We start from the raw sequence: 13,625 nt of genomic DNA on the forward strand, positions 1-13,625 counted from the left end.
TTACTAATATGTAGCTAGCTACTACCAGCCTACCAATGGTTAAGCTAAACAAAAGTTTGTGACCCTTTGAAAGACTAAAGTAGTTAACAAGTTTTTTCAACTTGCATCGTTTTGTTTGAAAGTTATGGTAAAAGCTTGATAGTAAAAAAAACTAAATAGTAATTTGTTTGTAATTTACCTTTACGATTTAAACCGAGACATCCCGAGTATCAAAGTGGAAATAATACTGCTAAACAAGCAAACAAAAGTATGAGAAATAAATTTTATTATTGATTAAAATCGTATTTATTTATTGCATTCTAATTCTACACAGTAAGTATAAAAGAACATAAAAAATGATAAAGTACTAGCTTAAACAAGAGTCATGTAAATAACTACAACACTGTCACATATTTAAATTTTATTTGGTACCAACTTGAAGCCCCTTTGAGCTCCGAGCGAAACAGCGCTGGAATCTCACAGTGTTTTCGTATTAACTCATAGATTTGTCATTTGCAAAATAATACACAACCTTTATATTTATATGTCAAAAAACATACTACGCAGCGTACAGTGAAAGAAACAGAATCGCGTACCAGGGTGGGACCTTTGTGCTGCTGATGTCATATTGACATTCCATACATCTGCCAAAGAAATCATAGGGGCATTGGTTATGAAAAGGTTCCACCCTGGTACGCACTTAAGTTTCCTCGATTGTATAGAAAATGGACAAATAACTTTTATAAGTTAAATAAACGGGCGCACTTAAATATTTAAATATTGATGTAAACAATTGATATTGTTACAATAAAACTCAATCCATTTTGATTCTTTTTTGTATGGAAAGTGACGAATAAGTAATATTAAAAAATCGCAAGTAAATAATTCAAAAAAATACGTTATAATGATTAATTTTCATTAATATCACTGAGTGCGGTTCCAGCATGACCAATTGAACTTTGATGAAATCAGTCAACTGTGGTACTTCATTTCCTTTCATCATTTAGAACAAATTGTTATACAATAATTATTAATTTCATATCAGATGACGTCTGTTATCCTCATTAGGACTCGCAGAAGAGCTATCCATTTAGTTCGATCATTAAACTTCATATTACTGACATAAAAACTACAGAATGTCACAAAAATATTGAGAATGGCGCAAACTTGCTGTTAAAATATATTTTGTCCCTTTCTTCTGAAGGCAAGCCTCACTATTGCAGATGAAAACAAAAACATTTTAACTATATAGTGTTTCAATCCTTTTATTGTCGGTGGTAACACTTTTGCAGACATAATGCTATATTTTATCCGAGTGTTGATTATGAAATCGATATGTTAACATTTAGCAAAATGGTGATCGACAGCTGCTATTTGCAACACTGTATCCTTTATTTCAAACAAAACAGCATGTTATCATAAAGGATTTTTTTTTTAGAGACATGCCTTAAAATTTAAGATACTGACTGCCGCACTCAAAAGACGCCAATTAACTGACATATGAACATACAATTTATGCAAAGAAAATATTGATTGGTATCTATGAGTGCAGCAGTTAGTGGAATATAAGAGCTTGCCGTTTCAATATCGCTTTGAGTCCTGACTCCTAACTGTTTTTTTAATTGTCTTTACCACCACTGGCCACAGGCTGAGGTGTATCTTTATTAACACTATTATTTTTATTTCTCTTCCTCCTTCTTCTACTCCTTCCACTACCGGTGTCAGTTTTATGAGTATCTTCTGCAGCGGTGTTGCTGTCGACATTGACAGCCTCCTCAATGTTCTCTTTGTCGGTGTCGCTTGGGCTCTTTTCGCTATCACTTTGTTTTTCATTTTCCGGCCCGAATATGTACTGTATGGTGTACATGTCTTGGACGACAGGTTTCCTTTCATCTTCTGTACTCGCATCACTTTGAGATTCGCTCTCTTCATCACTTTCTTGTGTATTATTGCGTTCGTCATCAGTCGTCGGGAGCTCTATTGCGCTCATACTTATCTTATCACAGTAAGGTTTGACAAGTACACTAAACCAATGCGTGATATTGTCCTGGAAGAACCTGCCAAACTCCTTAAAAGCCTGCAGGTTACCACCTCGTGGTCTAATCACTAGGGAGACGTAGCGCGGCGGATTGGCAAACGTCGCGACCAACTGGAAAGGGACGTTGTACTCGTTACTATCCGTCGCTATAATCTCGTTAGTAATTCGTTTTTCCTGATCATAGAATTTAAGCTGCATAGCGCCGAACAATCTTGATAACTTTTTCCTTTTCCAGACGGCGCGCGTGAGCACGCCCGTGTACTTGACTCTCTTACGTTTCTTCTCAGGGCTGTCGGGGGCTTCCGTCGCCTCGGCTGCTTTCTGCTCCGGCTCGAGGTTCGCTTGGAGTAAGTCGTTGAAGATAGTATTGATGACATCCTCACAGGGCTTGCGCCAGTCTTCGCGGCATATGTTATTCAGGGTGTAGGAGCGCACGCCCGCTCTGAACTCGACCTTGCCTTTGCCCTTGGCACGCGGCAGCACCGGCCGCTCCACGAGGATCTTCTTCAGAAAGTTCTTGCAGCCCCCGGCCTTCTCTTGCTCATAGGCGTCCGCGGCAAATTTGAAGTAAAGGTCCAACTCGGCGGCGAGGCGCGTCGTGACGGATGACGCGACGTTGTGGCACTGCTCGAAGGGGTCCTGGACGCAAATGGGCGTGCCGACCCGCAGCGGCAGGGCGGCGCCGGAGCTCACATTGGATTGATATCGCTCGAATCCCATCGGCAGGTCGTTCATATTTTTAAAATGTATTTTTCTGATGCTGAAGCCGAGATACGGACAGACGACAAAGTTCGCGAGATCGAGTCGCGTGTAATATGAAAAAAAACCTCCGATCAGGTCGGCTACGGAGGAAGCGTCGGTGGTCCGCGGGAGGCGGTCGTGGTCGCTCATGAAGCCGGTGTTCCAGCCGTCCACTATGTAGTCGGTGGCGGGGTCCCGCTGGAGCCAGGCCACGCTGGGCAGCAGCTCGTGCTGCGACTGCAGGTAGTATATCAGCATCATAATCAATGCATAGTTGGTCAGTTTCCCGGTGCCGGACAGCTCGTGCACGGAGGCCCAGTACTTGATGACGACGGCGACCGGGAGCAGACGCGGGTCCGCGTGCAGCAGGAAACCGATTAACTTGCTGTTCTGGACGCCGAGGAGCGTCTTGAAGGACACATCGCAGTGGGTCTTGGTGGGGAGGTGGTAGAACTTGACTATGGGCGTATTGGCGTTGGGGATGGCGACGAGCGAGGTGAAGAGGCGCGGGTACTGCGACAGCGCGCGCCGCGCGAGGGGCACCGCCTGGCCGCGCGCCTCCCCCGCGCCCCCCGCGCCCCCACGCCCCCCCGCCCTCCGCAGCAGGGAGCAGCACGAAGCAGTCGGCGTCCGACGCCTTCACGCCCAAGCCGGTCGTCACCGACCCGAATGGGATGGTGCGGCAGCCTGCGAACAAAGGTAACTTTAATAATATGCCACGATCTTACTCATTTTGTTACCTCTGCAGACTAAAACGTCTGGACGATATGGATGATGATTTGGTATGTAAGTACATAAACTTGACGTCTTGAGTGCAACATCAAACGGATTTCACGTTACTGACGCCATCTAGCGGTAATTCGCCTAAAAAGAATCAATCAAGGCGCAATCGATTAAAAAAAAAAGAACAGTAGTTAGATGTCGCTTCACAAGAGCTGGAACGAATGTATTTAAATGAAAGGGGCGACCGAGCTTTGTTCGGACTAAAACTCGGTAACAATCGTTTTCCCAGAGATAAGACCAAGATTGATCGATTTTTCATCCCCGAAAACCCCTACATACCAAATTTCATCGAAATCGTTGAAGCCATTTTCGAGATCCCCGAAATATATTTATATATATACAAGAATTGCTATAGATAGATACATACATATCACCCAGAGATTTTTATTCGAAAATAACAGATGCATGACATTTTCACATTTGTGTGAAGTGTATTCAAATAGGTAACACACAGACATTTTCATTCACTCATTCAATCCATTCGTGCCTGATCTTGTGAATCGGCCTGTACATTACTTTAAGTTTAAATTTGAAGTATTTTTACGAATTACTACATCGAGGGTTTGACCACACGACCCTTGTAACGCGTGACTGTATTTTAACCCCCGACGCAAAAAGAGGGGTGTTATAAGTTTGACCGCTATGTGTCTGTCTGCGGCACGGTAGCTCTTAAACGGTTGGACTGATTTTAATGCGGTTTTTCATTTGAAATCAGGTTTTCTAGCAATGGTTTTAAGACATGTTTGAACTTGTGGCAAGTCGGGGGGTTCTAAGTTTTTGTTAGTTAGGTTACTATTAGTCAATAGACCGACCTGGCCAGATGCCTTTCATCACGGAGTCCAGGTCGTGGTAAAGCGCAGTGAGTTGGTGTATCTCTTGGTGCGAGAGCCGCACCGCTTTCAGGAGCGCGTCCAGCTGCTGCTGGAAGTCTCCCTCCCACGACAACGTGGTGGGGTCCACCGTTGGGCCTGCAACAGACAAAAAAAGATGCCAAGTAGAACACTAACTTTACGTAGCACAATACAACACAGCGACTCTTTATTAAACACCGACGCATGGTAAGCAGTACAAAATACACAGGTATATAGAGATTTTCTAAGGTAAACAATAGGCGGCCTTATCGCTTCGGAACGATCGTTCCAGCCAACCTTTACAATAGACACGAAATAAGAATTAGATCACACTATAGTTATTTATAGTCCTGTGTATTGACAATTACTATAGAGTATCAGTGACTTAAAAGAAATAGATTACAGTATAGTATAGAGAGAGATACGATCTGCCTCCGCCATTGCGTACCGACATTTCCTTCCCTATCTTTAAGAAAAACTGCGGAGACTGCTTATTGAAAAACAAAGTAAATCAAGTTAACATGAAACTACCGTGAGACTCACTCATATTAAATATATTGACCCGGATAACTCACGTCTTAAATCGAGTTTAGCTCGACATGTTTCGGGCTAATCCGTAGCCCTTACGAAGCCTACGGGCTACGGATTAGCCCGAAACATGTCGAGCTAAACTCGATTTAAGACGTGAGTTATCCGGGTCAATATATTTAATATAAATCAAGTTAGCTTAATCGGAAACGGAGATTACACTGAACCTAAGACAAAACCTATTCATCGTAAGACTCGCGGTGATGCCTTGCCAACTGTTCTGTTCTGTAGTTGATTTACCATTTTATTTCATGCTCATTTTACTCGTACCTTTTGTTTTATTTTTCTCTGTTCTTGAAAAGTACGTTGCTGGTACATTTTTGATAGTAACAGAAATATACTAGAAACAATGCAGCCTTAACCGGCTAGAGTTCAATTTTACGCTGTAGGACGGGCGCAGGCTGAAAATCAGCGCTGCAAGTTTCTTTTGCTCGCAGCCTATGCTGAAACACCTACCCACCCACCCATTGCCACCTACTTACGTGGTTTTTTTTTTACTGTGTAGTCTTATTTTCTGTGGCAATAAATGATTTTATTATTATTATTATTATCTTCTAAAATATTGATAGATTGGCATCCAGTTCATTTTCTTCATTAGTACAATTAATAATATTGCGTTCTATTGAATAACAGTATTTACTTTCTTTATCTTTCTTTCCAATTATTAAATTGATTTATGCATTACTTTGCAGAAATCTATATCAAGGAACTATTCTACTTGCACCTTCTCCGACACAATTTGTATTTGAAGCATAGCAGCAAGATAAAATATTGTACTTTTATATGTAATAAAATACCTTTCTGTTTGTTTTTTTCAGCTCCCCGCCTGTAATTCTTTGGGTTTCGGGTATGTTCGCTTGCTTTGGTGTATGGTCTGATCGTGAGGAACTCCCCGTAGAGGCAGACAGTAGAGGAGGCCCGGATGGCCGCCGCAGCCTCCTCGGAATCGCTGAAGACTAGGGTGGCGGTTCCGCTATACATCCTATCCACCTTCGCGGGGCCATAGTCGATAAATGTGTGGATTAAATCTTGGGGACGCGTGTAACCAGGGAAACCTGAAAATGATATAGTGTCAATTAGATTTTGAAGCTAACACTTGGGAAGCGTGGACGCTAACGATGGGCATCATTAGGAAGCTCAAGTCACTCAAAGGGCTATGGAGAGGACTATGCTCGGGGTTTCTCTGCGGGAAAGAATCAGTAATGATGATATCCGTGGCAGTGGGCGGGGCACATTGCTCGCAGGACTGATGGCCGATGGGGTCAGAAGGTTCTCGAATGGCGTCCGCGGACCGGGAGACGAGCTGTCGGTAGGCCTCCAACAAGCTGGAGCGACCACCTGGTTAAGATCGCGGGATCGCGGTGGATGCGGAAAGCACAAGACCGGTCTGAGTGGAGAGCCTTGGGGGAGGGCTATGTCCGGCAGTGGGCGTCTTTCGGCTGACATGATGATGATGAGATTTTGAAGGGTTGGATATTAGAGATTAGTCTTCTGACTACTTTGATTTGCATCACGTTTGTGCATGGTTGAATAACTGAATGAGCTAATCGCAAGCAAGGCTGTAGCGACAAATGGACTTCTTGATATTAACGCTATCTAACGATATTCCACATGTCAAGAAGCCCTCATTATCATTGGGTACTATTTAGAAACAGCGTTATGGCTCGCCGCAACATTATGCTGAGTGGGGACCAATTTATACTTTTCATTTGTTCTTTCTTTCTAATATATTTTTCTGTTTATCCGATATGTGTAAGTAAATGTGTCTCTCGCTCTCTCTCTCTCTCTCGTTATAAGAGCGTAAGCACTCACCTATAACTTCTACCATGCGGGCAAATAATTTGTCGTCCCTCGGCTCGTGGGGCGGCGGGGTGAAGGGCCCATTTCTGTTACGGCGCCGCCGCTGCCATGAGTCGCGGGCGTGCGGCGGCCGGGGCTCCGCCCCCTGCCTCTGCTCCTGGGCCCGCCAGTGCTCCAGAGCCGGCCTGTAGGCCTGAGCAGGTGGCCTGTAGTCTTGACTCGAGGGTCCTGGCGGCGACAGCGGCCCGTTCATCTGGACAGGTCTAACGGCAGAGTTGGAAGGAAAGGGGGGGCGAGAGAAGGGCGGTCTGTTGAAGGTGGGGCGGGAGGGGGCCCTGGGCAGTCGGTGCGCTGCACCAGCTTCCATCTTCACGGGTAGAGTATAGCGCCTGGAAATGTTAAACATTACATCAGATTGTGTACTAAAAAAATATTTATGCACAAAAGCAAACTAATAATAAGTATTTAAATGACAGTCATAATTTAGAGTAGAATATATGTAAATAGGCTACTGCTATAAATGCAAGTAATACACACAACTTTAAAATATTTTGCATGTCTTTCTGACAAAACATGTCGCACTATAAATTGTATGTAAACCATCTTATTTGCATCACGTTTGAGCAAATAAGTGACGATTACTGATTAAGAGTCCATACTTAATATAGTGTATATTAGTGTGTGTGTTTGTGTGTATGTTTGTCCGTCTTTCACGTCGAAACGGAGCGACAGATCGACGTGATTATTAGCATAGAGATAGTTTATGGGCCAGAGAGTGACATAGGCTACTTTTTATAACGGGAAAATGCACAGTTCCCGAGGGAACAGCGCGCGATAACCGAATTCCACGCGGGCGAAGCCGCGGGCAAAAGCTAGTATTATTATAAATGTCAAGTGAATCAAAAGCGAGTTGCATCTGTCCGAATCAAAAGCCATACAGTAAAGTAATTTTAACCAATCTAAATACAATGTCACATCAAATGCCGTTTTTACCATAAGGGCAGTGCCAGGCTGCCAGGGCCCCCCCCTACGTCAGCGGGCCCTGAAATGCCGATACTAACTTTTTTTTTTTTTTAACTTTTTTCTAATTTAATACGACACAAATTTTAATAAGTACAATATTTTGCTCAAAAGACGTCCCATAAACCAGTTTCTTAATCACACTTAATATGTGATGTACGAGTACGTATATGTATTTGATTTTGTATATAGTAAATAAAATAACATTACATCATAATATCATAGCAAAAACAAGTGAAAAGCATTTTGGGATTTAATAAAGTGGAACGCTGGAATTCTTATAAATAATATTTTAGCCAACAATTTAAATGAGCACTGCCCCGTCTAGCCCTCCGATAGCTACGCCACTGGCTGGACACTTTAAAAGTTAAATGTAATGTTCAGAATATACCATGAAATCTTCATTAGAAATTGGACGCCCATCGGCGTCAGCGGAATTATTTAGGGTCCGCCAAGACGCCGATGGGCTTCAATGGCACTTGGGTTAAATAACAGTCAGTATAAAGTAATAAACCCTTCACTCACCAGTCGCAACGTGTAGAACTCTAGAGAAGTACTTGGGCTCTAGGAAGCCATCGGCGTTGCCGGATGTCAGTATGACCCCATTGTCAGCCTCGTAGAACTTTATGCCATCTCGCAGGGCCCTTTCCAAGTCGATATAGATATGCAGATTCGCGTTACTTCTGATTCCACCGGTCGAGCTGGTGGACTTTGCGAAGTGGATGTGGTTTCTCCGCATGCGGCTGAGTCCAGCTTGCTGTATCAGAGGCCAGCAGTGACTGGAGGTACCATGAACGACACTGGTGTATTTAGCCTGCAAGGAAGAGAGGGGCTAATGATGATCTAAGTAGTTTATAATGATAGTTAAACGAACAAGATTGAGATGCGTTCTTTAATTAATTGTTAATGATTTTTCTGTTGCCACTTAATAGATAATATCATTTTAGAATAGCAAGGAAAATAAATTCATAGAAAGTAATTAGTTATTAGTGTTTATAAATTGTTCCATAATGATAATGACAATTCGACATATTTATCTTTAATTGGATATTTGCCATCATCATCATCATGTCAGTCTATATAGTCCCATTGCAGGGCACAGGCCTCCTCTCAGAATGAGAGGGCTTGGGCCGTAGTTCCGTCCGTATTCAATATTCAAAGTAGCAAATCAGGAGAGAATCAGGAGCTGAACTCGATTTGTACTTTTTCCAGCATTCTTGGTGCAATGACGTGAAGTGACACACGACAGCGACCTTAGGTTGTCGACGTGTATAATATGATTGACGTTTAAAATTATATCGAAAATACAAACTGAGACATGGATGCACAGAAAAACCAGAAAAGAGACCAGCGCGGGGAATCGAACCCAGGTCCTCAGCAATCCGTGCTGCGTGCTATAACCCCTACACCACCGCTGGACAGGAATTTAGACACGAATTTTTCCTATGCATACATATCTCAGGTTGCTTATTTCTACTACGCTACTTATGCAGCAGCACTAGCGACATCTATGTTTCGCTCTCATCGAGAGACGTCACATTCTTTCGGAACCAACCGCTCACCCAGACAAGAGATGTCGCTACTAAGCAATCAAATTATGATTGGTTAGTTGGAGTTTTGGGTTGTGGTGTGGGTTTGGTGGTTTGGGTGGGATATGGTTTCACGGGATACCCGTAAAAGTAACAAATTTGGAGTTGAAATAAAAAATACAAAAAGACTCCAAATAACCAATCATAGTTTAAAATTATGTAATATTATGTTGTCATTGAAAATGAAACACATTTTTTTTACTTAATCCATTGTAATTGTGTACATAACATCAAATTTTCCGGAGGGTATACTGACGATTAGTTTACTCGTAGTAAATTAACCCCTCATTTCATTATGCATATTGGGTTTACATGTTCTGATAATATTTTCTGTATTTCCGATTTGTTTAATACGCTATTTTATTTATATTTTTGATTTTATTTCATTCTTGGTTCAAACAATTTAATATGGGGCACTATTGACAACCCTAGCACTGCACCAAAAATGCTGGAAAAAGTACCTACGATCACTGCACATAACCCTCCTTCTTCGCAGTCGGGTAAAAATATACATAGTTTACAGACATTTATAACAGGTTCGATTACCGATTATGTACCTATGAGAGTTAAATAAAAAAAAACGCCATTTTTATTAAATCTAAAATCGAAGCCATGGTTTCAAAGAACAGATTTCGCTATCTCTCATAGTTTCTGATTTCTCCCTGCTGACCCATTTCGATTGATCACCCTGTATATTATGGGGGTATTTGGTTTGGGGTCGAAGAAGCGATGTAGTTTAGTCCCATCTATGGGAAAACGCGTGTTTTTGAATTATAAAGTGTTGAAAGTTTTACACGCAACATGATCGGTAATTTCTATATTTTTGACGTCAGTCTGTTGGCACGGCGGTATACGTATAGTGTAGGATCAAATCTAGACTTAGCGTTTAAAATTTCATTTCATAGATTTATTTACTAAATAAATAATATTGCGTTTTATTTTTAAAGCTTATTCAAATACATCATAATCATCCTCATGTCAGCCGAAAGACGTCCACTGCTGGACATAGGCCGCCTCCAAGGCTCTTCACTCAGACCGGTCTTCTGCTTTCCGCATCCAACGCGATCTCGCGATTCAAATACATATCTTCTCCAAAACAAAACATGACACGACATAAAAAAAATACCACGAGCGATTATACCATCAGCCAAATAAGTGGTCTATCAATTTTTGAACAAGTTCCTATCAAAAATATGTCGCTAAAGTTGAACTTTCAAGTTGACAGACACATCTATTGGCATTATTGTTTTATGACATGCAAACGATTATCGACTTTAGGGTAGTAGACCACATATTTAGCTGATGGTATAATTACGTTGTTCAGTCGGATTCTAGTTTCCGAGATAATCGCGCGTTGAAGTAAAATTTCAGAAGACCAAAAATTATTTTTTCTTTTTTTACATGGGGCGGCGGAAATAAAACAGCCTACACTCATACAAAATATAAATCCAGCACAAGTATTTTAAGAATAGAATTGTAGTTGGCCTGTCCTGGCATATTTTATGATTTAGTTCAAAAAAGTGGTACCTATATTTCGGAAAATTATAGCGGCTAAGATTGCTTTTTTAGTAGTTTAACGCATTTGGAAGACGTGTCGGACGTCAGTACTTTGTCGGCGCGTCATCACATCATCATCATCCTATTTTATACACCCATGTGCGTCGGGCCACCTGTGGAAGTCAGGTGGTAGTGAATGCATTAAGGGTAAATAGCAGCCTAAACTTGAAAGATTCCGTACACAAAACGAAATAGAAAAATATTACTTGATTTTTTCGTAATGGTACGGAATCATCCTGGGCGTGTCCGACAACCTCTTGGCCGGTTTTTCTGTTTTGGTTTTATTACACTTAATGATTTGCGGGCCAGTTGAAAGTCGAAAATGAGCGCGCAGCGAGTTCGCTTCGGAGCGTAATATGATTTCACCGCGAGCATGAAACGATATCGCCGCGAGCGCGCAACGATGTCGCTGCGAGTTCGCTGCGTTAGCGCCGAAGACGCCCTATTATTATACGAAAGTCTACAATATGGCGTTTTTGACGCTAAAGCAGCGAACTCGCCATGCGCTCGCAGCAGCGACATCGTTGCGCGCTTGCGGCGAAATCGTTATACGCTCGCAGCGCCTCGCTTGCCTCGCTTTCAACTCTCCCGCGAATCGCTAGTGTGATAAGGCCTTATTGACGATTTACGCCAATTTGTCTTTTTTTTATTCGACTGGATGGCAAACGAGCAAGTGGGTCACCTGATGTAAGAGATTACCACCGCCCTTAGACACCTGCAACATCAGGGGATTGCAGATGCGTGCCAACCTAGAGCCTAAGATGGGATACCTCAAATGCCAGTAATTTCACCGGCTGTCTTACTCTCCACGCCGAAACACAACAATGCAAGCACTGCTATTCACGGCAGGATTAGCGAGCAAGATGGTGGTAGCAATCCGGGCGGACCTTACACAAGGTCCTACCATCTGCTGGTCTTTAGAGGTTGATTTATAGTAATAGTAATAACGATTAATAGTTACAACTACAAATCAAAAGCATTTTTTTAGATTATTCTTAACTATGTCACTAAACATTTTACGACCGACAATAAGGTACCTTTTCAAATACGTTAATCATTTAGTGTGTTGAGACAAAATATAGGTTTTTGGTAAGAGTTTTAATACTACAGTGTTCTTAAATTAAGACTATTAAAATTAATTGTAAGTTATTAGTCGTTTTTAAATGATATCACTTCACAATCACTAAATATTTTACCACCGACGATAAGGTACCTTTTAGAAATATAGTGATTGTACCAACTTTTTACTAAACTTTACCTTGAATTTTGAGATTGAAAAAACTAGTTTTTTATGTTTTATGAGTTAATTTGGTCTCCATTTGGCTATGTTTAGCGTACTAAATATAAAAGTTTGTTGATTTTGACTGTTTAATTACATTGTAAACAACAAAGTTATTTTGTTAAAGTATTTTTTTATATAATAACAACGTTAATTCAAAACGGAGTAGTTCTTATTTAGTGTCCAATTACGCATAATATTTTTCCTTCGATAAAATCCAATGGAAATATACTATAATAGAAAAAATGTAAAAAATCCATCAACCTTTTTTTTTTACTTTATGCACTTTGGCAAGGTAAACTATAGAAAAACCGTTGTTCCAATTACAAAATTGTTCTTGAAACCTGAAAGCTCGTACAATCTACCTCAAATAGCATGTCATCTATGTAACTTCCAACAATAACATACTTTTATTGGGTGTATAAGTTTGAATCAATTTTCTCATAACCACCTTTTCTGGCTTTTGAGCTTCAACATTTTTTAAAAAATATCTATTAACCCTACATGCATGTTTCTTTACATGGTTCGATAGCTAAATGTATGTAGATTATGGGGATATCAATAACTCAATACCGACAACAAGGTACCTTTTCCCAGATAACGCCACATTTAGCTGATGGTATATATTACGTATTTTAAGAATAGAATTGTAGTTGGCCTGGCCTGGCATATTTTATGATTTTCCTTCAAAAATCATGGTAGTAAATATCAAATTTACAAGAAAATTATAGCGGCTAAGATTGCTTGAGAATTATTAGTAGTTTAACGCATTCACTGCCACCGACGCATATATGCGTTTTCGGAACTTCGCCCAGTGCCACTGACATAATCATTCATACATTTTAAACGCACATGTGCGTCGGTGCCACCTGTGGAAGTCAGGTGGTAGTGAATGCATTAAGGGTAAATAGCAGCCTAAACTTGAAAGATTCCGTACACAATACGAAATAGAAAAATATTATTTGATTTTTTCGTAATGGCTACGGAACCCTATCCTGGGCGTGTCCGACCTCTTGGCGGGTTTTTCTGTTTTGGTTTTACTTTGTCTTAATGTATTTTCAATGTATGATGATTTTATGGTCAAAAATGATAATCAGCGCCGTCGCAAGTTCGGTTAGGTTATATGATTTGAACCTTTCGTCATAATCATAATCAGATGGTAATTTGGTAAGTGTTTCCCTGAACACCATCACCAATTCAAGCCTTTAAATATTTTTTCATTTTTAACCCCCTACGCAAAAACTTCATCTGCGAAAAATTCGTTTATCCCTATCCGCGGGACTATGCTGATTTCCCGAAAAATTAGCCTAAGTTAATTTAGATATAAGTACCTAGTAATATTTTTTTTATCTAGCGTCGTCGGTGTCGGGACCGCTAAGGTATACTTTAAAAAATACAAC

General features: G+C 41.1%; 1 protein-coding gene across 1 annotated transcript; it reads right to left on the bottom strand.

Annotated features, from left to right (window-relative positions):
• Positions 1-248: 248 nt before the first annotated feature.
• Positions 249-8,416, bottom strand: LOC141429831 (uncharacterized). Its single transcript, XM_074090394.1, has 6 exons — positions 8,326-8,416; positions 6,793-7,169; positions 5,778-6,035; positions 4,354-4,509; positions 3,360-3,445; positions 249-3,316 (listed from the first exon to the last, which is right to left on the bottom strand). Exons 2-6 carry the CDS (start codon positions 7,145-7,147, stop codon positions 1,598-1,600), a joined length of 2,574 nt encoding a protein of 857 aa, XP_073946495.1. The 5' UTR covers positions 7,148-7,169; positions 8,326-8,416; the 3' UTR covers positions 249-1,597.
• Positions 8,417-13,625: the final 5,209 nt, after the last annotated feature.

This window comes from Choristoneura fumiferana, chromosome 7, assembly GCF_025370935.1.
Source record: "Choristoneura fumiferana chromosome 7, NRCan_CFum_1, whole genome shotgun sequence".
NCBI classification, from domain to species: domain Eukaryota; kingdom Metazoa; phylum Arthropoda; class Insecta; order Lepidoptera; family Tortricidae; genus Choristoneura; species Choristoneura fumiferana.